Raw genomic sequence first — 22460 nt, 5'->3', positions numbered from 1 at the left:
ACGGGGACATCCTAAAGGAGACGCCACATTCCCCAAAGTGCGCTTCCAGTTCTTGGAACGTTTGCCCGTGGATCTCCACGCAGCAGCAGGCAACAAAACACAACAACCCTCAGGAACAGAGGGAGGAGTTTTGCCTGCTGAGCCAACCCTGGAGAAGTCTCCTGCTCCGCTGATTGTCGAGGTAGCCAAGGTTGGCCTTTTTGTGTATCATCTTAGAAGTGTAACCGTTTATGTGCAGGATTAATACTTGATCGTGCCTGGAACACGCGAACATGCCGACAACATTTATGTCACAATTGTATGCATTTAATAAGCATCTCATTTGAATTATTAGTTAATGTACAGATCCCCCAGAAGTATTTTTATGTTATAAAACCCATAATTTATCTAAGTACAAGCTGCAAGTTCGTAAATACAGCATTAAGTAGGTAGCTGTTGCATAGCTGGTTTACCAAAATATCCTTTTTGAGTAAGATATATAGGCTTATGTGGAAAGGGTTTCACTACTGGGAGGAGAGCTTCTCCAAGTAAGTTATATGCTTCTTAGCTGCAGCAGACAGGGAATATAATTTCCTAGTTTGTCCTTCTTGTCAGTAGAAATCAGTCTGACCTGACTGTGCTGTCTGATTCAAGCCTCTCCTCAGCCCGTTGTTCACTGGAGGCAGATTTATAAACCGTCTTTACAGGAATGAGGCTGGAAGTGACATTTTGATTGAAAAAGAGAGCTGGATTAACAACTGGTATGCCGGTACACTTACTAAAGAGGAGACAGTGAAAATACATGGCCTGAGAAGATCTGTAAGCGATCTTTTGCTTCTCTCGGCGAGCGGGAGCCGGGATTGCCTGGCAGCGCCTTTGCCTGCTGGAGGAGGCACGCAGTGACACGGGGCCATGCGGGCGTCCCAGAGCGCAGGCCAGTACCGCACTGGAAAGGCCAGAATAATGCAGCAAGGATGCAGCGTCTGCGGCTAGGTAATGCTGAAGGTTGGAGCGGTTGTGCAGAGAAGCCTTTTCCGTTTTTCTCTGTCTTCTTTTATGAGCAGGGTCGGGCATAACAGTCTGTGGAGGTAACGCTCTGAGGGCTGCTTCTGGTATGTGCGTAAGCTGAAGATTGTACGCTGCATCTTTGCGTGTACATACACGCAAAAACTACAGACAGTGTAAACTGAGAAAGGCATGATTAGCTGTGCCCTCATCAAGAGCACTTGGCTGTTTATCTGTTGCTGACTGACTCTGCAGATTAAATTTGCAAGAACAGCAATAAGGAGTATGATGAGAGGGAACTTAACCTCAGCGAAACTCAGCAGCTGACACTTTGGATGTTTGAATTACATCTGAATCGAGCTCTTGATTAAATCTTAGCAATGTCAAAAGCTCAAAGCAGCAATTGTAATTGATGTTGCTTCTTCCCCCCCTCATATTGCTAAATTATCTATTGCCATGTGCAGCGCATCCATGTCACTACATTAAGTTTGTACATGAAGAAGAGGGGAGATTAGGCAATAAAGCCACAGGACAAACGGCGCGTAGTCAGGCATATCTTCTTGGCTTCATTTGCTGCTGTCGAGTGTTTTTAAAAAGTGTTTCCAAATCTGAGTAAAACTGATTCCAGATGTGCTCATTCGAAGGATATAAAAATCACGCTAGCACCAAGAATATCTGAATTCTGTGCTGTACCTGCATAGAGAACTAGTCCCATCTTAAAAACAGAAGTGCTATAAACAATAAAAAGGCCACAGGCAAAGGTTTTAGTGCTTCGCTCCCATTAGCATCCTTTTTTCCCAAGTATTTTAGACTAACATAGTTAGAGAATTCCTCTGGTGCTCCAGCGCACTGAATCAGAGGTGCCTGATACGACGTGGGTCGCTTGTCTGGGCTGTCAGGACTGGATCCGTCCGTGGGCCTTTCGCCAACGTACAGCAGGCTGCGGTCTTTGGTGTCTTGCTCCGTTTTGAAAAGTTCGTACTCGGTGTGGGGCAGTCTGATGCCCAAAGCCAAACACCCGTTTGTGGGTGTTATATCCTGCTCCGCCCCAGCACTCCAGGAGCTTGTCAGCCCACAGCTTCCCGGTTCCGAGGAATTCAGCATCATCACCGTCACCTGGTCCATCGGCGTCACCCGAGCCTGCGTGACTTTAAAAGCCAGCTCTGTCCCACCTCGCACTTTGGAGGAGGGGATGCCTTGAGTGTAATGCCCGGATGCGTAGATGGTGAAAGTCGGCTGTTTGCAGAGTGGGTCGGAGTAGTGGTAGTAGTAACCTTCCCAGGTGTGGTTGTTACCGTGGAATATGAAGTACCTGGTAAGGAAAAGCACCGCGGGTCGGACCTCGCAGTGGGTGCTCACCCAGCTGCCGCTGAGCTGCATTGGCAGCTGAGCTCTGACGGGTAGTATGGGTGGGTGGTGTTCGTCAGCTCTGTATATAATCCCACAGGCCGGGCAAGGGTGCACGTGGTGCTGCAGAAGACAAAAAATAACGTTTTTGTAAACTGATAGACAGAAAACCCTCTCAGAATATTTTAAAAGCTGAAACTGCTGCACCAGGCTGTTCAGCTGCAGTGAACTTGGCCCAAGACATCCAAGCAGATTAAGTGAGATAAAGCGCTGCCCTGGCTCTTTGCTATTCTGGTACGCCGGGAAGGACGGAGAGGTCCGTGCCCTGAGGCTGCGCCCTGCCCTGTGCCGGGGCTGCTGAGGACGGGCTGCGGGGAGGAGGACGGGGCACGGGCAGGGAACGCTCCCCCGGGCCATCCAGGCTGTTCCCCCACAAATTTCCCACCGCAAGCTGCTGCGCGTACCCCCGGTGCGGATGAGGGTGCTGGGAGCTGTCAGCTACGCCACCGCGTCAGAAAAACCGATGCAGCCTTTCTGGCAATGAAAAGGGCTGTGAAACCCTACCGAGGGGAGGCTTCTGTGGCTGCGCTACACCTCATCGCTGGCAGCCTCTCCAGGGCAGCCAGAAGCACCGCGTCCCCCGCGCTGCACAGAGCCCCTGCCCGTGCTCCCGCATCTCCGGTCGCGTTTGTCCGGGCGGCAGGCGAGGCGGGTGGGGAGGGAGGCAGCGGGTTTGCAAAGCAGCCAGAACGGGCATCGCACCGGAGCCGGAGAAGAAAAGGACCTGCAAAACGCAGGCCTGACCTTTGCTTCTCTGCCGGCGCTCCGCACAGAGCTCCGAGCCAAACGAGTCCTGCGGCCGGTGCAATGCCAGGAGGGGTTTGTGCAGCTTGGAACTTTTCCTTATAGTTCATATATCACAACTGATTTATTTTTAAATAACCAGGGTCTGAACGTTGTATCATTTTCTAGAACGCAAGCTAATCTTTACTGAACTGTCGTACCCAACAAGGTTAAATAACTCAGTAGTTAACTGTAGGGTGGGTAATTTACATGCAAGTTGATTGGAGTCTACTGTAATTTAGTCCTTTTCAGCTTGCTTTACTGCTACTGTCACGTTAATGAGTGCTGACAGTACACAGTACATTATGGCTAAATAATCCCAGAAGTTGGCAAATATAAATGCTCTCCTTAGACAGGAAATTCTTTGATAATGAAAGGTAATTTGGGGAGAATGGGTTTCTTTAAAACAGATATAAATTTAAGGGAAAAAGAGTGATATTTTCATAAAGAGGGTTAAAAAATAATTCCTAACATAGCTGTGTAACCCTCACTAGTGCAAGCAAATGGATGTTAGCTCAGGAAAAAAAAAAAAGAAAAAAAAAGAAAAATCCTATGCCTAATAAAATTATCACTAGAGACATGGAACCAAAAATCTTACTTGCTTAAACCAGTTGTGTGAAGTTATTTCTAATGTATGGCAGCTTCTAATTATCGCCAAGTGGTGACATCATGTGCTGGTCCATTGGAGAGCTGTTGGCTGATTAATTACTGTGCTATATTCAGAGAGTGAATTTCAGTATCTTTAGGTTTGGTTTTAAATTAACTTTTTAAAGTGTTTATGTTTACCATCTGGTTTTGCTCATATATATGGTCTTGGCCCAAGATTACACAAGTTTAACCAATTTGAGAATGTTACTTTAGAGGGGGAGAGGGGTGTTGCTCTGTGTTTTTCAGAGTTCAGTTGGTGTAGTTTTGGGTGTGGGAAATGTTGTCCCCAAAATATTTTTTTTTCAGTTAATTCAATTCTATCTGGTAAAGTTCAGAGAGGTTTTTTCACCCCATCTCACTGCTCAATCATTTCTGAATTGATTAGCTACTATTCAGATAGAAATGTGCTTTCCTGGAAATAAACTAACCTCCTGCAAATTAAAATATAAAATGCAACCAAGTCGCCTGCTCGGTTTTATGTCAAAGTGAAAGTTTGATTTCTGCATAATAACATAATTGTATTCAGCGCAACTTCCTCTTCTAATGGCATTACACCAAGGAGTAATGACTTAATGGCAGAAGTTGCTTCCTTGTTCCTCTCTCAACCTGGAGGACGCGACAAAGAGCGAAAGAGAGGGGAGGAAGACAAACGACAGAGCAGGCAGTCTCTAATGACGTGCAGCCCGAAGCTTTCACTGACTTTGGTGCAGGAAACTGCATTTCCTAGGAAAACACAGAGCCAAAGAAAAGCCATTAACTCCAGGCCTGTGCCAGCGCAGGCTTGTTTCTGATGTTGGTTTTGCTGAGCTCTCACCCACCCAGCCCCGCTCTCTCGGTAAGGGAGAGGGTGAGCCCCGTGTGCTGTGGAGCACCCAGGCAGCACCCTGGGAACCCACACCTCCGGCCTGCACCTCCTCATCCATGTGCCCTTAGGACAGAAGGGGACTAAGGGCAGGCGGGTGCTATTTTAACAGCAAGGAAATCATATGTGCTTGGTCTTGTATGAGGGAGGCATCGTCCTTACCACGGCGCTCTGCATAGGTCGCTGATAACCGGTGGGTCGGTAGTGGAGCCTCTCGACCCACTCCGTGTGAATGTCCCCCAGGTACAGCTCCTCCACCAGCCGGCTCCCGCTCTGCTGCGGCTGCAGCAAGGGCTGGTAATGCTTCTCCACCCGCACCAGGCTCAGCTCGTGCATGGCGAAGCCCAAGGCGGCGGTGCAATCGCGCTCGGTCTTGGCGCTCAGCAGTTCGTAGAGGGCTCCGGGAGCCCAGGTGCGCCCCGGGGGCAGGAACCCCCTGCAGCCCTCGCCAGAGGTCTGGTTGATCCAGGCAGCCACCTCCCGCATGGCTTTCTGGCTGTGGAAAACGATGCCGACTTTGTGGAGGTGGTAGTCTGCCTCGGTGGCCCCGCGGGTGATCCAGGAGGCCTGGCGCAGGCGGAGTTTGCCTTTGATGACCAGCGAGTAAGAGGGGTCGCGGCAGGAGGGGTCCCAGTAGTAGAACTGGTAAGCCTTGAAGAGGCGGTTGGCGTAGAAGAGGTAGGATCGGGTGAGGAACTCGGGTCCCGGCCGCACCTCGCACCTGGGGAGCAAGGCAGTCCTGAGCCAACCATGGCCGGGGAGGGGGGACAGGGTGAAATCCCTCCCTGGGGCACCCGGGGTGCAGGAGGTGAGGGGTGAGCATGGGTGGGAGCAGCATCGTGGGCAGGAGCCTCCCACACCCGGTGGCCACCCTTGGGTGATCTGAAGATCTGGGCATCTGTTACCAAAATGCGACGGTGCCAGACAGAGTATCTCGCACGTTGTGCCACCTGCCCAGGGAGGAGTGCCGGGGGCTGGGGGGGGGGGGGGGTGTCAAGGCTGCTCTGCCCGTTTGAGCCGGGTGTGCTCATCAGCTGCACCCTAATGGGGGAGAGAGGCAGGGGGCAATAAGGCGGCTCGGGGGGGAGTGGGGGGGGGGAGCTCAGGCCTCCCTCCGGCCAGGACTGGGTGCTCGGGGAGGGGAGACAGAAGGACAGGCTTGCTTTCTGTGGTGGCTCAGCTATTTGCTTTCTCCGTGCCGCCAAGTCCAGCCCGGCAGCACCGGCTGGGGGGGGCGGGGGGGGTGCAGGAGCAGTGCAGAGGGGCTGGGGCGGGGGGTTTGGGGTGCGTTCCCGGGGCGGAGGGTGCGTTCCCGGGGGGATGCTGGGGTGGGTTCCCGAGTTTGGGGTGGATTCCCGAGTTCGGGGTGCGTTCCCGGGGCGGGGGTGCCTTACCCGGTGGAGACCCAGCGCCCCTCCAGGCGGGGCGGCAGCCGCGCCGCGATCCTGGCGCCGTCCTGCAGGTGGCGGAGCTGCTGCCGGCACCGCGGCTCCCAGCGCAGCGGCGGCTCCGCGGCCGCGCAGGCTGCGGGGGGGGGGGGGAGAGGGGAGAGGCCGTCAGCACCGCGGGGCAGCGCGGAGGTCGCTCCCGCTCCGCCGCAGCCACACGCCCGCACGCCCGCCCCGCGCTGCGGATCTCTTCCCCCCCCACACCCCGGCAGCCCCGGAGCCCTGCGCGGCTCGGCGGTGGGGCGGGGGCTGGGGGTCCCGCTGGGGGCTGCTCTTGGGAGCCGCACCCGCTGGCAGGGGTACGCGCCCCAGCGAACCCCCGGGGGGGAGCTGCGCCTGCGGGGGGCTGCGGCCCGCGCTGGGAGGGCTGCGGAGGTCTGCCGGTACCTACGGGTACAGCTCGGATCCTGCCAAGAACCCGGCACTGCTTCACCGACACGGGAACGTTTCAAACGCCATTGCCTAGAAAAACTCCTCTGGCTGCATTAACCAGAAAAGCTAGCTAGAGAATGAAACCCCCAGAAGGGTTAGCGAAGCAGCAAGCTCTTAGTTAAGGACACAGAGGTTTTATTTTACTGTTTTCCAACTTGAGTCTCATCTGAATCCAACTATTTTTTAGATGAAATCTTCAAATAAAACTGAGTGCTCTTTGTTCGTGTTCTCTCTCCCTCAAGCTATTGTTGAAGCAGTAACTGAAACAGGGAATTACAGCATGGGAACATTACCCTCGCCTGTCGCCCGCCATAAGGACAGTAATTCTGTCACTTACCTCATTTCCCATAACAACGGATGTTATTGGCTTAGGGAATGTGTGAACACTCAGCTAAATCCTGAAGACCTTTGCATGCACATATATATGTACGTATATTCCTATATGTTATTCACTCTTGACTTAAGCAAACTTCTGTTGCACTCATCATGAGTTTGCTTCAGTAAGAAACTTGGGATTTGCCTCTTTCTAACACCACGAAACGAGCTTTCAGTGCAGCTCCTCCTGCAGCCCCACGGATCTTCTGCTGTGGCACAGCTGCCCCGTCTGGCAGAGCCCGGTCCCTCGCTGGGTGGTGCTCAGCCCAGCCCAGGGCTGCCTGGGGTTTGTGGGCCCAGCCGGGGTTCACTCGCTCTAGCTGTACTTTGCAATCTGCCCAGTAGCGTGCTGGGGATTTTCCAGCCAACTTTCATTCACTGCGTACCAATGGTTAGGACACAGGTTGCTTTCCGGCCTGCCTACCAGCTGTAAAGAAAGATCTAACGTGTATGTCTTACCTTCCCAGAGTGAGGATGCTCAACGTTTGCACGCTCTGCGCCTCAGTCAAGGAGATCCAGATCCAGAGTCACAACTGCTCCTCTTAGTCCCTGCGTGCCATATACGTACTTCTGTATAACCTGAACCATCCCGTGAGCTTTATAGGGGGATTTGCCCAAACCAGACCCTTCACTGGGAAGAGAAATCCAAGCCACCTGCCTGCACCTGAGAGAAGTGACAGCTGAGATCACGAAGGGCCCAAGCCCAGCTTGGAGAGTGCAATCATCTTCCTAACAAGAAGCGTTTGCAGATGAAGCTGGCGCTTACGGATCTGCCAAAAGCCATGGACAAGACTACGAGCTGCTGAGCAACATCAGCAAAATTCCCTGGCTCACAAGCTCAGGATATAACACAAATATAAACACTCAGGGTGAGATTCACAGCTGGGGTCTAACAGGGAGGCTCTCCCAATTCCCACAGCCAATTTATTCCAAGACAGGAGCCTCTCATCCCTGGTATCAACACATCCTACACACACACAGGGTTAAATCCCTGTTACAAATCTTCAGCATCCAAGTTTGCCACAAATACAAGCCCTAGACCAAGTCCAATGGAAACTGTGCAAGTCAGGGACTCCTGAACATGTGGCAAAGCAGAGAGATTTCCACTCAAATACTATTTTATTACTCATCTAGTAATATATAACTGAAGACTTATGTCTGATGGACAAATTCAGTCACTTCACTACGGCACTGCCATTTGCAAAGGTCTCACACGTCACAGTAACAGGGTCCTTGAAATGTATTTGTGTAGATTTGAGCACGCAAACCCTGAAACTACCACAAAGGGAATAAACACAAGGCAAGTGAAGCCCCCAGCGAAGCAGGAGAGCAATAACAGAAGCAGCCTACCGACCTAAAGGCCAGTGAAACCAGCCCCGGATTTTCTGTTACCTCACTGTGCACTGGAGTGCATAAACTAGCTGGAAAGACGCATTATTAGTGTTAAGGGCTCTTTTTGGAGCAGACTCACAGTTGTACTGTTTTTATCATCTTTAAGGGCTGGACGTGGCGAGCAGGCATAGCCAGCTCCTTCACAATTGCTTGCACTAGTGCTTTCTAAAAAGCAGTTCCTGCGAGTCCTCATATGAAAAGGGGAAAATACTGGATGACAAACCCCTTTGCCGTTAGTTAAACCTTGAATTTGGCAGCTGCAGCGTCCATGCAGGCTGCCCCATGGGTGCCCAGTTAGCAGAGCCCATTAGGAGTTGGGGCTCTGCGTCCTCGTCCCGGTTGTGCCATGACTTTGCTCTGCGGTCTCGGGCAAATTTACTCCTGTGTGCTCCTTACTCCTGTGTCTTTTTTTTACTCGTCTGCAAAATATGCCAAGTTTCATCTGACTGACCTATCAAGAGGCCTAATTACTGGCAAAGCTTTTGGAGAGCCTTCAGTACAAGGATAGTCCGAACTGACTTACGCTTAAAACAAACATGAAATCATTATCCTAGACAATACAGTAAGCTAAAAAATAACTGTATTAGAGGTAATGGACTACAAGGGTCCAATTTGCTCTTGCTCATAACCACAGACAGGCTATAGCGGTATGGGTGCAGCCTATAGCTATACCGAAATACCAGCACAGAATATGGCCCCATCCTCAACTCTGAAACTGCTCTGTGTGTGTTTATTGCAGCAGAAGCTTCAATATTTGACTAAACCCTTATTGCTACTTTTGGCAGAAACACTAAAAGTCTACATTGTTTGAGAGCACAGACACTTTGGCAAAGCAATCACTACATTTTGACACATTCAATAGAAAGGGAATTTTTATAATCGGGATCAAACTGCATGGGAAAAAAAAAAAAAAAAGCCCCCAGAATGTAAATATTTGACATGATGGGAATTCCTGGGGATTTTGTCTTACTTAACTGTACACAAGACTCCAAGCTGGATGCACCCTCAAACCAAAAGCTATTGGCTTGTGTCCAAATTTTGTGGCTGCTTTTCTTTCTCAAATACTCCATCCCAGCCCCACCAGATCCAAACATCCTTTCAAACTGGAAAAGTTCAGTTCCAGACCTAAAATCTGTAGTTAGGGCACATCTCTATTCCAAAACCAGCATAAAGTGGCTGTCACTCATATGTCACTCTGTTACTCAGCCCCTGGTGAAAGCACATCAGAGCAGCTCCTCTCTCCATCTTACGAGAGACAAAAATTAACTGCTTTATAGAGTTCTTGGGCAGGGGGAAGGAATTATTCACAATTCATCTTCAAGACAAAAATACTCATTCATAGGAAAAATCTAAAAAAAAAAAAAAAAAATCCCCAACTGTGATCTCTTCCACTCTCTCGTTATCCCATCTGTCTGTATCGATTAACCACAAGCGTTTCCAGAGAGCTCCTCAGTACAGCAGCTAGACAAAACAGTATCTTTTTCCAGCTTTCCGGTGCGTGCTGCATCCAAAGTACTGGCCCAAAGTCTCCGAGCAATGGGGCTGCACGAGCGCTCAGGCAGTTGGGAATGCCAGTAACCGGGAACAGCGGCTCATCACTGCAATCAGCAGAAACTGGATCAAGCCTTGAGACAACAGCAGTAGCAAATACTGACCAACTATTCCATACACTTATTTGTATAAGCTATTTTCAGAAACATCAGGCCCACAGCATCAAATGATAGAAAGGCAGAGCTGGAAGTTCTTTGCAAAGTAAATTGTTGGTAAAATTAAGACGAAAGATTCCTAGGCAATGGCCAAGCCTGAAAATGAGAGCCTGCCAGTGGGGTTGTGCTACATAACTGCTGTACGCTCGATTCCGACCCACTTCTCACTTTTAAAGGAAAAAAATACCAACCAGGGCAGAAATACTGTAATATGCCTTCTTGGAAACAAATCTTGTTTGTGTTCCTCTGAGCAGATTGACTTTGGAAAAAAGCAAAGTTGAGTCACACATCTGTTTCTTTATAAATGGAGGAGAAAATGCATACATTACAGTTTGCACCAAATTAGTTACTGTAGATCAACTCTTCTCCAGAGCTAGATTGCTTAATCTGTTACATGTTATGGCCTCCTATGGCCAGAATTTATTATTCCCATTTATAATTCTAATGTCTCAGTTAGTCACCCATTCACAGGGATAAGATCAGTGCCTGAAGTCATGGAGCATTACACATTTCTTCATTTAGAGATGACATAAAACCTTTGATATTTTCTGAGGAATGTTCAGACTGGGATGAAAGGGACGATAAGAAATGTATCAATATATTCTGCATAAGCGAATTATACTTATCCACACAGACTTCATTAACAGAGCAAAATAGTCTTTCTTTAGCATTTTTCTCTCCTGAGACCACGCAGAACGGATTTTGGTTTAGCCACTAAAGGAGTAAGAATTCTTTTAAAAGCAAAGAAAATGTTTGTATTTAGCAAATCAATTTTTCTTGCATTTGTGTGGAGATTAAGCTAGTGGTGCTTTTAATTCACTCAGAATAAGGCATTCCCAAAAGAACAATTCTGTGGGAAGAGATCCATTTTATATTATAATATTATAAAGTTATAAAACTTAAATATAACCCACTGGGGGTGGAAAACTGTATCCCAACAGAACTTTGCATTTTGCCTATCTGCAAACTCAACCCAGTTCAGGACAGGACTTAAGCACACGCTTAAGTCTAATTGGTTTCAGTGAAACTTAAGCATGTGCTTGAAATTAAGCCATGCATGAGCATTTTTCCTGATTAGTAATGCCTCCCTGAGTTGAAGCCAGAATGTGGTCAAGTGGTTGAGGAAGGATGCCAGCGCTTTCACTGGAGTACTGTTTGGCTTCTGGAAAAGTATTTCTATTATTCATCCCTTCTCTTATTTGTCTGTAAAACGGGTATAATTACATAGAGCTGTTTCACCAGTCTGATGCTCAGTTCATGCTCTTTGTAAAATGCTTCAAATTTACTAGATGTTTCTCAGTTATTCTTTTAAGGATGGCACAATAAATGTATTACATTACATCGCAGAGCATCACCTTGAGCTTCCTGCGCACAACAGAGCATCATCGTATATGAAATTCTGCAGATCCTAAGCGGGAACTCAGCCAACTCAAAATTGCCAAGCAGCTCAGGATTTTGGAGACGTTTTCAAAACGCACTTTCAACACACTGGCAAACAGGTTCAGACACTGTATTCTATGGCTTTAGCCTAGCTTTATTCTGAGGCTGTGATCGTTGCCTAATTTGTCTCATGTCCACAATTAAAATAGTGAAGTATTTGTGGTGAGTTGAATGAAAGTTTTTGAGGCACTAGAGAAGTAAATATTTTGCTCTTGGAATCATGGAATCATTTATTTCTCCTGTAAGTGTCATGCCTAGCGATAGATGGCAAGACAGATGGGATTTGTGGTAGGAAAGGGGAGAAGGGAGAAAGTATTCTCTCCTGCACCTCAAAGATCTTCTTCAGTATAATCTACATTTAAATAAAATGGCTTCTTAAAATTGCCCTCTCTAGCTGTTTACCCCAAAGAAGAAAACCAGGCCTAACACTGTAAATGGGTTTGTGGGGCTTGAGCCCAGTTCCACAGGAAAGATCCCATGACTGCACCAACACAGCACCAGCACCGTATTCAGAAAACGCCCGCCCCCATAAACTGACAGTAAACGCTCCATGTGCAGAACAAAGGGATACAAAGGAGAAACGGCATATGGAATATTCTCAAATGGAGTGACCGAAGCAAGACATGCAAGAGTTGGCATAGAGGAGTTCAGCGGTGCGAGGAGAAAGAAAAGCACTAGAGGTGGATGTGAGTACATCTTCCCAAGACATCTCCGACAGTTAATCAAAATGCCACGCTTTCCAGTTACACAACAGCTTTACTCACTACACACTGACAGATACAAGAGTCATTTCACTGCGCGTTTCTTCCTCCCACCGCCTGGAAGATATTGCGCAGGCTCAGAAAGGGGAGTCGCATGATTTTTCCACAGCTAAATCGGTCAATGTCAAAAGATTCGCTGGAGAACAGCTGAGCAATTCCACATGGCCCAACAGCCCCGGTTGGCCCAACCACTGTGGTCAGCTCAGCGGCAGCCGGCCCTTAGCCCGGAGCGCTGTCCTGCTGCCAGCCCCACGCCGGGCAGCCCAGCCGGGGCGTCCAGGAGGGCGGGCCAGAGTGCTGAGAACGGGGTCCCGCTCTGAGCTGCAATCAGAGAAATCACACAGCTGCCCTGCAGCGATTCACTGCCTCCACACAAACCTACAGGACAGAGTCTGGAGGAAGAGGGATGGTTTATCAGGAGAGGTAAGAACTAACAGGGTAATTACTAAGTGCCTTCTTTTTTTGGCATCGGCCAAGCACTGAAAAAAGCAAATGGGTTCAGGCTATGCTAACACATCGTGACTTGTGTTAAACTCTGATCAGTACTGCCACAGAAGTTTGGCACAGAGAAATATAGAACCAAAAAGCAAAAGAAACAGAAGGAAAGAAGGGCAATGCTAGAGCTTTTTTCCTTGAACACTGGTGAAAATTTAAATTTTAATTTGGTGACATAGGTGAGACCATAGTAAGATGATCTCTAATCTCTGAGTACCTAGACGGTGAGAGGTTGGTGAGAACACACGGAGGAAAACATTTATTTTCAAAACCAAAAGCAAACCAACTCAGTCCAAGGCTGAACAATACCCCAGGGGTACAATGGTATTCTGACCAGAATTCATATTCTTACCAAATGGGAAATGTTACTTCTATCTTCCTCAATTTAGACAAGATAGAAACTCATTAGAAAATACAGCAGATGGGTTTGAAATTAATGGCACACTGTCATTTCGAATGTATAGAGTACCCATGCAGTTTTGGCAATTCCCTTGAAGCCCTGCTCAGACACTTTATTAGTGGCTATTGTGGCCATTTTTAATAGTGATGGCTAAGCATATTTTTTCCCAGAGTGCTTTGAAGAGCGGAACCAGTAATCAGGCCATGGCTTGGCCATAAAATGCCAACCTCATTTTGAACGTCTAAATCACTCACATGGACCATGAGCACAGAGAGGACCACCCACCACATAACATTAACATAAATATAGCATTTACCCAAAGCAAAATGAGCAACTGGCACTGGCGGGAGTCGAGAGTAGAACAACAAAAAATGATTAGGGGGTGGGAGGGATTGAGTTACGAAGCAAGATTAAAAGAGCAGAGTACATGTAGCCTGGCTGAGTGACGGCTGGGGCAAGATGGACCATGATAACAGCCTATAAATATTCACAAAGCATAAACACCAAGGAAGGGAAGGAATTCCTTGCAGTGAATAAAGAGGTTCTGTTGGGAGTGAATGAAGAGAGGAAAAAATGTGGCTTGTATATCAGGGTGAACTTCTTGAGGCACAATCTAGTAGGCAGCGCAAGTCCACTTGCTTGGCAGGATTTTGAGGGATTGAACAAAGCATTAGTACAGCAGGGAATAACCCGCTCTTGGCAGGGATACTCTGAGTGGCCTTTCACTCTCCCACTGCCGTGGAGCCGTCCCAGTCCCCTGCTCCCACGGGAGGCAGCTGCTCTCCTGTGTAAGCACATTGTTCACCATCCTCCCCATTGAAATCGCTGCCTGGCCTCCACGAGACTAGAAATACGGGCCAGATGCACAAAGGCATTTAGGTGCATAATGACATAAGCGACTGCAATCAGTACTAAACTGCTGGACACAGCTGGGAATCCCAGTAGGTCCCTGCAATGTCAAGTACTCACTGCTGAAAATCTAAGTCCAGGAAATTAGATTATAAACCCACTAAAGCAAGAACGATCCTTTTGTTCTGTACTTATTTAGCACCTAACACAACAGGATTCTTGGCGCTGCTGCAAGGATGCTGTTTATAGTAATAAAAATGGGATCTAATAGGATCTAATACTCTAAGGCTACTGGGCTCCTGCGAAGCCAAGGATGAGAAGGGCATTCAAAAGCAGTCATAGCGGAGGGGATCCTCGGGAAAAAAGCTCTGCAGAAAGGTGGTAAACTGATACATAGCCCACACCAGAAATAAGCACACGTGTTTAACTTAGAATCACAAGTGACCACAGAAAAAGGTTACTTGTTCAGCTGAAGCACAGAATTAAAGTTACTTCTAACATGTGTTTTGGGGTCTGGGTGTGGTTTCTAGATAGCCTGAAATTTCAGTCTACTGTTTTGCCTGTCAACATTAGCCAAGTTTTGATGTGTTCCAGTTCTCTTAAACACTGCCGACAGATGCTAAAATCAAAGCTGACATTCAACCTACGTGCTGCATAATCTAATAACGGGACTTGTGCTACTCAACACTAACAAAACTTAAGAGCTTTTCCGCAGCAAAACTTTGCTGCCATTTATATTTTCATCCATCTTTTCCAGGGAGTCTAATTTGGAAAAATGACTTTTTCTCTGAAAAAGCTTCTCTGAAAAGCTTTAAAAATAAAGTGTCATTGTATTTTTGTATCAACAGGGGAGAAGAGACACTTAAAAGCCATAACCTGCCAGTGTCCAGCACTTCTGGATTATAGTAAGAGTGTGAACAAGGTGAATCCAATTGTCTCAGTGGGGAGCTTGGTGTATACATTGATCTTTGAGTACGGGGTGAAAGCCCGCTTCCAAAGATCCCTGTCTTTGACTCACGCAAGGCCAAAATGTCACACGTTTGTCAGTGTTTCTTATTAACCCAGCAGAAACCATGGGGGACTTTTTCACTCATCGACCGAATGGATACACTCCAGTTTAAAGCATTATTTTAAAAACTAAGCTGAAGCAAATCTCTTCAAACACTCAGTGGTGAGACCTCTCCTGTTGATTTATGTACCATCACACCAGTTGTAAGTCGAGAGCTGTTGTTGCACTGATTCAAATGTCTATCTAACAGGGCCACAGGAGCTGAGCTTCATTGCGGCATTCTCAGTTTCAGCTGAATTCAAACCGTGATGATTTAATAAGCTATTCACTGAAAATGAGAAAACATCAGTATGAAAGACATGATTATCACACCATCACCCTGCTAAAACTCAAAAATAATGATGGATTTCAACCCTCTTATCAATTAACACTCTGGTGCTTTGGCATTTCAAATAGACATCAGAGTTTCTTTCCTAATATACAGAATCAGAACTTTCCTAGTTTTGCATTTTAGAGCATGACACCTTTTAACTCCTGAAAGAAAAAAAATAACCCACAGATTGCAGATTACTAACCTCTTACACAATTTAAAATAGGTAGAGAAGGAGCTGTTCTATGAATCACATTTTCAGTTTCTGGCAGCGCTCTTAGCCTACTGAAGAAGGGTTACACATTAAAATTCTAACATTCTCACGGTCAGTTTCTTGGTATAATTATATCTGAGATGCACCACCTTAAAAGCATGAAGTTAGGTATTTTCTTTTTTCATAACTTTATCTTCCTTGGCAAATAAGTAAGAAAACCAAAGGAATTGTGTAACAGCATTGTATAGGTGCTTCCTAATTTTGAGGCTGATTTTAGCAGTGATTGCATCTCATCCATGAAAGCGTTGTCTTTATAGATGACATATGCTATGTTGTGGGGAAACACAGGATCCCATTGAAAGCAGAATCTCTTTCCAAACTTTGTTCTGCCAGATGCACCCTCCCCTAGCATTGGATTCCAGCTTTGGTTTTCTTCACAGCAATTTCTGGCTTTTGAAAATCTCCTTACTCAACAATTTGTGCTTGTGGGGAAAATATAGAAACCACACGATATTTTTTTTCACTTGTGCTTTTTTTACATCTTAGCCCTGTTTTTATCTATATCTATATACTTTGAAACATGGCTAACCTATAATTATCAAAAGAACAAATAGAGTCATATCACATGATCTGGCATAATACATTATTTATTGATTTTTTGGCAAGCTTGAGAAATGAAGAATAAAAACCACCAACTTGGTAAAAATAAATTAACTAAGTAAACATTGCCCAAATAAATATTTGAACCAAAGGCAATGATGTTAATTTAATAGTAAGTACATATATATGCATGTGTAAATACATGCACACATATCTATATTGAATGTACTACTATCATTTATGGGATTCTCTTCCTAATCTCATAATTGAATGCAACTGCTGATCTTATCTTACCTCAACACTGTAATTTTCAAACTTAAAAGTAAACATTGAAAGCAAGAATAGATCTTTTATGTTAAAACCGTGTAGGAGAAGCTGCACATGAAAAATATCAGCGTGGTGTTATTGGAATGTGAAGACTTTAATGAAAGCTTAGGTAAAACTCAGCAAGTCTCTGGGGACATTTCCAGGAATGAGTGATTCTTTTCTGGAGGAGACTCCAAAATCAGATCCAGTTACCTAAGTAAAGTGCTTTTTCGACTAATTATGCACTGGTGTCATGCTCATGCTGATGTTCAGTTTTATGCAAAATACAGAATGCCAGTCTTGCTCACCGTGAAGTCACTGGCAAACCTTGCTTTGCTTTTAATGAGTTCTGGATCTGACTTAGCTGTTTAAATATATGTTTTAAGGTCCAGCTTCTGTTCTTACTGAAATCAATGAAAGTTCTCTCGCTGACATCAGATCGAAGAAGCACAGGGTTTAAATTAGATTGGATTAAAATAAATTGTATGAGGATTTAAGAAAGAAGTATTCTAATTAGACTTAAGTGAGTAATCTTACATAACGCAGTATAACAGATCTCTGAGCAGAGCAACTTGAGCTAATAAATAGAGAAGGAGAATACATATTTCCCAACCTGTTAAGCCTTATCTTTGGGGAACAACATATGACAAAGACTCCGCATAAGGAGAACAGAAAAGTAACCCTAGAGAATTACCATGCTTAGAGATTTCTTTCTGTAGTCTGGTCCGTTACACTTCATGCAAATAATGTCCGATAGCTACCACTACACAATTCTTTTGCAATGATCACTAAACACAGCCCTGAGCTGGAGAGACAGTCAGTATGATATTTTGCTGCCCCAAACCCTCAGATGAGTTAACTAAGTAGTAGAAAGGAAGCGAGCAGCAGGAAAGCCAGGTGTCTGGATTTCCAGTGTCCAGACTGCATGGGGGCCTCAGGGGCACCCTCCCACCCTTCCTTTCACCTACCCCTTCTGTTCAGGGGTGCACAGTCTCAACAAAGGGTCTCCCTTGCATTTCCTATGAAAATACTCTGTCCAAGGATGGAGGAGCCCCCTCAGGCTCTGCTCCTTGTCGTAAACAGAAATCATTTTGCCTTTTTTCACAGCACAGTTGTCTTTGTTCTCCCATATGGTCTCTTAAGCCAGAACCTTTTCTTCTGAAATTGCTCCAAGAACTGTGGGGTTGAAAGACGCCTTTCTGAAAGGGAGCCGGCAAAGATGCAGCCTGCGCTGCTCTGAGGGTCTGTCTGCGCAGGTGGGGCTCAGTGGCACGTCCCTGGAGCAGGAGAGTGCTTGGAAAGTTGTCCACTGCTGGGGCAGGTGCTGGATCCTCCCAGGGATAATTCGCAGTGAAACACCACTGAGAATCACCTCGGAGCCCTTCCTGGATCTAAACTCGGCTCAAGTGCTCACCGTGCTCCGCGCTCCGGACAGGAGCAAGCTGCAATGGCACAGGGGCAGCTTAACAGGATTTCGGGGGGCGGGGAGGGATACTGCGACCCCCACCATTCTGGGAGCCTCAAGTGGGAGGCAGAGGCTGAGCCCCAGCCCAGCACCGCCCTGAGCAGCTCAGCACCGGACCTCCCGCCCTTCTGGCATCTCCACACGCCGCTCAGAGCGGGGGACGGGAAAGGCTCCAGGGAAGTCCCTCGGCGGCGGGGGGCTGTCCCCCTCCCCGGCCCCACAGCTCAGCAGCATCCCGCGGCTCCGGGCTCCCTCCGGGGTTCTCCCTGCCCGTGCCCTCCCCAGGGAAACGGCGGTAGATGGTGCAGGGCTGCGCGGAGCACTCCCGGGGATGCTGCCCTGGCTCCTCCGCGGACCCTCCGGCCGGACACCGCGGGTGCGCACGGCGGAGAAACCCTCCCCGGGCCGGGCGGGCATCCGAGGAGAGAGCCGGGCAGGGGGCGAGCGAGCGGAGCCCCGGGCGCTAGGTGCCTCCTGCCCCGCCGCCAGCACGCCCGGGGGCGGCAGGGACACCCCAGGGGACCCCCGTCCCAGAGCCGGCCCCGCGGAGACCCGCCTTGCAACTTCCTTGCGCCCTGCTTGCAATCTTCTCGCACCCTCTTCGCACACTCCTTGCCGTTTCTTTGCACCCTCTTTGCAATCTCCTTGCACTCCCCTTATAGCTTTCCCGCATCCTCCTTGCCATTTCGTTGCGCTCTTCTTGCACCTTCCTCGCACACTTCTTGCACACTCCTTGCTATTTCTTTGCACTCTCCATACAATCTCCTTGCACCCTAATTCCTTGCACCCTCCTAGCAATCCCCTGACTCCTCCTGCCCCTTCGCAGCGCCCGGGGGAAGAGGGAGGTGACGGAGAGCCCCCCGAAGGGACGACCCCGACTCCGGCACCCGCTCACCCTCCCCTCCACCCGCCCCGGAATGGCAGCGGCCGCCGGTGCCACCTACCTACGAGCAGCCCGGCGAGCCACCAGCACCGGACCATGGTCACCGCTCTGTTTCCTCGCTGAGCCGGCGGCAGGAGAGGTGCGATCGCCGCCGGTGCCCGCGGAGCTCAGCGGGGCGCGGCGCCCGGCGGCGCAGCCATGGGCCGCCCTCGGCGCTCCAGTGCCCGCGGCGGCGGGACCCTGGCTTCACCCCGCCGGCGGGAGGCTAAGCGCGGCGGGGCAGGCTCCGGAGCAGTTCCTCTGCTCAGCCCCAAGCCTTGAAAAGGCGGAAAAAAATGAATATATATATTTTTAAAAAAACCCACCACAACCCAGCCCGCCTTCGCTGTGGAGCGCGTCCCCCCGACTGCTGATAGCTTTAATGGAGCTTGGCAGCCACAGGTTCAAGTTGCCAGAAGAGGTGGAGACTCCGCCGCCTGCGCCCCACATGCGGCCGCGCATCGCACACGCGGGGGAGGAGGAGGAGGGCTGCCCCGCCGGCCGAGCGGGGCCGGCACCCTCGCCCGAGTCCCGCACCCCCGCCCGGGACCGGCACTTTCCCCTCAGGACCCGGCACTTCTCCTCAGGGGCCGGCCCCGACGTGGGCGCCATGGCTGTGGTGGGCCGCTCTGTGCCTCAGGGGCCCCCCCGGCGGGCCAAGGCGGCTGTCACCCCCGCCTCACCCCCACCCGCGGTGGTCGGGCTGCCCCGGCTCCCCCGACGCCCCAGAAGCATCTGTGGGGTCTCGAGCCAGCTCTCCTCAGTGGGGGGCTGAGAGGGGATCATCCCTGCCTCCCCACTGCCTAGCCCTCCCGCTCACCATGGGCCATGGCTCCCTCAGGCCCAACAGCCCTCCTTTATCTTCAGCCTCAGCTGCTGGGGCCATCAAGAGACACCAGTGTGTCCCCTGAAGAGCCTAAAGCCCCTAAAAACCCTCTAAAATCCCAGGCTGAAAAAGTATAGAACCCTTTGAAGGTGACTCAGAAGTGCCTACCTCAGGCAGTGCTTGCCCAGGGCCCTCGCGCTCCTGCCAGGCAATTCCCTCTCCATTACCTGAACGAGGCGCACGGGACAGAACCGCGACTGATAAAGGGCTTGTAACCAGCTCTTGGTACGAAGCTAAGCACCAACCTGAACTTAGACGTGTCTAGGACAAAACAATGCTTCTCCTTGTCCATATTGATGATTAGCAGTGAACCGGTTTGTTCACTGTCCTTCAAACACCATAAAATGACATGGGTCTGATGCTGTGAGGGCTCTGTTGTCTTTGGAAGCAGCGAGGGGAAGAGGCCAAGCCGTTGTTGCTCTGACAGTCTGATGTTCATGCTGATGCTGGCACTAAAGGTTGAAGTGTAGTGCATTTTTCCAGACTGAAAAACTAGGTTCAGTTTTTGCAAATGGGCAAAGAAATCAAAATACACGTATGCCCCCAGCAGAACCCCAGGACCCTGCAAACTCCCTTTTCCTAGTGCAACTGGCTCTTTAACTGGGTAAAGGGAAACTTTAGGGGAAAAAAAAGCTAGTCAGTGAGTTCACAGCAGTAATCCCGTTGATTGCAATGAGGAGGAGAAGTGGAGCTGGATTCTGCAGTCACACATTTGCTGAGCAGAGGCCTCAGCATGCTGGGGTGAGGTCTCGGTGCAGTGGGTTTATTACTTTGTCAAAAATAACACATAACATCTTTAATGCGAAGTGGGACAAACTTATCTGTCATGGGTGCATAAAGAATTAAAGTTTAATGATACTTGCCAAGATAAAAATAACAAAGTCCATTTGTAATGCAGGCACTCCTTTTTCTAGCTGATGTTTTTATCTCTTTTTGTTTCTCAAATTCCCCAAACCAGTCATTCTCCGTAAATGTCCAAACCACTGTAGTTTCCTTATATTTACAACTACAAAAATTATCAAACACATAGGCAAAAAAATTGTCCTTTATAATGATGCTAGAGAGACAGGAATACTTTTGCAAGGTTACCTTTACAAAGCAGGACATATTCTTTTCAGACCTAGTCCAGTGAAACCCAGAAAAATGATGGTACAGGTAGTCTATTGGTAACAAACTCAGGTTTCAGCTATGCGCTTCTTACATGACACTTCTAATGTCTAATGCTAATCTCCTTCATTTCTTTTGAGTCTTTTGAGAGCATTTTTTTGAGGGAGGGAGTAAAACCAAAGCAATTTCAGAGTACTTTTATGCAGGTGTTTGAAAATTTTAATAATCATATGTAAACTATCATAAGCTTTTATCATATATCAAACTCACAGGGCATAGCAATAGATTTCGTTCATATGCCCTCTTTCATCCCTGCAGCTCCTGAGGGACCTTATCAAAGTAACCAAGTCATAAGCACTTTTTCTTTGGAAGAATTTCGCCTGCCACCATTGTGTTGCAGAGCTGCCCGAGCACAGCAACGCAGCTGTTCTGCAGCACGCCGCCCCGGGAGGACGAGAAGAGTGCCACAGCCTGTTAGAAATACCGTGAGGATTTAGATAGGCGGTCGAGTCTTCCAACCTGGAAGTCTGCCAGGACATCAGGCTTAAATTCTCAACTCGTGTAAAAATTGCTGGGTAATCTTCAGCTCCTGCAGAGGACCAGCAATATAAAAATGCCTATAATTTTTATTATCAAATAATTACAGACTACCTGCTGGGCAAAGCACGTTGAGGGAGACAAATGATTGCAAATAGCCTGTAATCCCAGCAGAACTCTGTGGCCTGATTTACGCATTCAAATTGAATATAAGTTGTTCCTATTCTGATTCAGGAGCACTTTACTCACGGTGCTGTAAATACTAACACAGCTGCAGGGTAACTGGGAACCAGACCAAGGTGTTTTTACATTAGCTATGCTTCACTTGCCTGGCACCTTGTGTAATATTCATTCCTGTGCAAAACAGGTACAGAATATTTGAACTCAGAATCATGCACTCTTGTCAGCAATACAGGGCAATGAGTTGCCTAGCCCCCGAAGGCCAAATATTTTCTCTTCCCCTTGCCAGACTAGTAAGGATAGGCAACCACACATGAAGGCAGCAGGCCAGGAAAACAAAGATTAATAAGCCAACAGCTCTGAAAATACCGTTTGTCTGAAGAAAGCGATCCTCTGACCAGGTACTTGGGTCCCCCAAAAGCCATGCCCATAATCATAGCAACTCCGCTTCTGAAGTTTAGTCTCTAAGAGGTAATGCTGAGGGATATAATGTTTGCAGAGCTGAAAATACTGGGTGACCTGAAAGTGCTGAGTGTGTGCATTTACAACTAATGTTTACCCTGCAGAACCACTTGCACTCTGTTTCAGTTTCAGGGGTGTATTTTATGGGGCTATGGGAATTAGTATGTCCTAACAGCTTTCTAGGGTAGCCTATATGTTTAGGCACAAGACTACTGCAAAAATGTTAGTGAAAGTACAATATTAAAAAAAATCTTTCTTAACATTCAGACTCTGTTTCTACCCAGGTAATTTCAACTGCTATGGATGGTCACCTGTGAAATATTGTTCTGCAGCAGGATGGAGGTTAAAGGCACAGCCGACATCTTTCTCAGTGCCTGTGAATGACTTCCAATCTAGAGCTTCTTTTGTCAAGTCTCAGCC

The 22460-nt window shown here is 48.1% G+C and overlaps 1 protein-coding gene across 2 annotated transcripts; it reads right to left on the bottom strand.

Moving 5' to 3' along the window:
* Nucleotides 1-284: 284 nt before the first annotated feature.
* Nucleotides 285-19706, bottom strand: APCDD1L (APC down-regulated 1 like). 2 transcript variants are annotated; one of them, XM_054845091.1, is made up of 5 exons: nucleotides 19689-19706; nucleotides 18891-19145; nucleotides 6079-6208; nucleotides 4847-5405; nucleotides 285-2454 (listed from the first exon to the last, which is right to left on the bottom strand). In XM_054845091.1, exons 2-5 carry the CDS (start codon nucleotides 18925-18927, stop codon nucleotides 1690-1692), a joined length of 1491 nt encoding a protein of 496 aa, XP_054701066.1. In that variant the 5' UTR covers nucleotides 18928-19145; nucleotides 19689-19706; the 3' UTR covers nucleotides 285-1689. The 2 variants fall into 2 exon arrangements, with proteins under 2 accessions (XP_054701066.1, XP_054701065.1); XM_054845090.1 differs by lacking the exon at nucleotides 19689-19706 and having other exon boundaries at nucleotides 18891-19268.
* Between the last annotated feature and the right edge of the window lie 2754 nt (nucleotides 19707-22460).

Source organism: Grus americana, chromosome 17 (assembly GCF_028858705.1).
Source record: "Grus americana isolate bGruAme1 chromosome 17, bGruAme1.mat, whole genome shotgun sequence".
In the NCBI taxonomy this organism is placed as follows: Eukaryota; Metazoa; Chordata; class Aves; order Gruiformes; family Gruidae; genus Grus; species Grus americana.
The sequence above is the reverse complement of the archived record's forward strand: the minus strand, read 5'-3'. Positions and strand labels throughout refer to the sequence as shown.

Coding starts and splice junctions, on each gene's coding strand:
- APCDD1L (XM_054845091.1), bottom strand. CDS start 18,927: ATGGTCCGGTGCTGGTGGCTCGCCGGGCTGCTCGTAG. Junction 6,209..18,890: donor GCTCGCCGGGCTGCTCGTAG/GTAGGTGGCACC, acceptor CCCCCCCCGCAG/CCTGCGCGGCCGCGGAGCCG. Junction 2,455..4,846: donor GACCTATGCAGAGCGCCGTG/GTAAGGACGATG, acceptor TGTCTTCTGCAG/CACCACGTGCACCCTTGCCC.